The following is a 1,020-nucleotide window of genomic DNA, read 5'->3' on the forward strand; positions in this document are numbered from 1 at the left end:
TGCTCCTCGATGTTCCGAGAGCCAGGTTAAAAAATAAAGGTGACCGAGCTTTTTCAGTGGTGGCACCTAATTTGTGGAATAGTTTACCTGTACACATAAGAACTAATCAGACTGTTGAAATTTTTAAGTCGTTACTTAAGACACACCTGTATTCCTTGGCTTTTATTTCAAGCTGAGCTGAGACATTGTGATGTTTTTACTGTATTTGTCTTGTTTTTGTCTGAGTTTTTCCGGACACTGTTAAGCACTTTGGTCAACCATGGTTATTTTTAAATGTGCTATATAAATAAAATTTAACTGAACTACCCATACCCTAAAATGCTATCCAGCCATTCTGGGAGTTTTTTGGATTGCTTAAAAAAACACCCCAGCAGCAAGTCAGCAGTACGTTTTTTATATGCTTTGTACTTTTGGTTACATATTTCCCTCTGCCTTCATGATTAAAAAATAATCCTATTTAGTGTGACTATTTGGCCAAACAACAGAAAACACAAACGTTTAAGAAGAATTTGACTGATAGCATTGTTTATTTTTTCAAATGTTCTATAGATATCACGACAACATTGTTCTTGTGAATTCTTTTGGCCATGAAAATCATGTCGTGAAAATGTGATATTGTGACAGCTCTACAATATCTATTATGCGCCAAATAACTATTAGCATTGGCTCCTACCTCATGCTGAAGAAGAACTCTGTCAATCAGAAGAGCTCTGATGTGCCGTTTCTTCCCATGAAGCTGGAAAGAATAAGATGATTCATAAGACAATTATACATTTCAAATAAATGGCACAGGAGATTTTTTAGGCCCAACTACACACCCTGTTCTCCATCGACTTCTTCACCAAGGTGAAACTCTTCCAACGAGAGTCAAACTCATGTTTGTGGGAACCTCTGAAGTGCATCAAGTCACTGATGATCTGAGGGAGACAAACAACTTGATAAATCACAAAACTTTAATGCCTAATAATTGCTTTATGATCCAATTAGGGTTGGGCGATGTCTACAAAATTGGCATCGGAC

At 36.8% G+C, this 1,020-nt stretch overlaps 1 protein-coding gene across 2 annotated transcripts in view; it reads right to left on the bottom strand.

Moving 5' to 3' along the window:
- Positions 1–1,020, bottom strand: part of psme4b (proteasome activator subunit 4b) — a 41,599-nt gene that overhangs the window by 15,876 nt on the left and 24,703 nt on the right. For both annotated transcript variants that reach the window (XM_016564507.1, XM_016564506.1), the window contains 2 exons: positions 819–917; positions 674–736 (listed from right to left, as the gene is read on the bottom strand). In XM_016564507.1, the coding sequence (XP_016419993.1) occupies positions 674–736; positions 819–917 (162 nt within the window). The remainder of the gene's footprint in view (positions 1–673; positions 737–818; positions 918–1,020) is intronic.

The sequence above is a fragment of the Sinocyclocheilus rhinocerous genome, unplaced genomic scaffold, assembly GCF_001515625.1.
Source record: "Sinocyclocheilus rhinocerous isolate Xijiao unplaced genomic scaffold, SAMN03320098_v1.1 scaffold650, whole genome shotgun sequence".
Taxonomy (NCBI): domain Eukaryota; kingdom Metazoa; phylum Chordata; class Actinopteri; order Cypriniformes; family Cyprinidae; genus Sinocyclocheilus; species Sinocyclocheilus rhinocerous.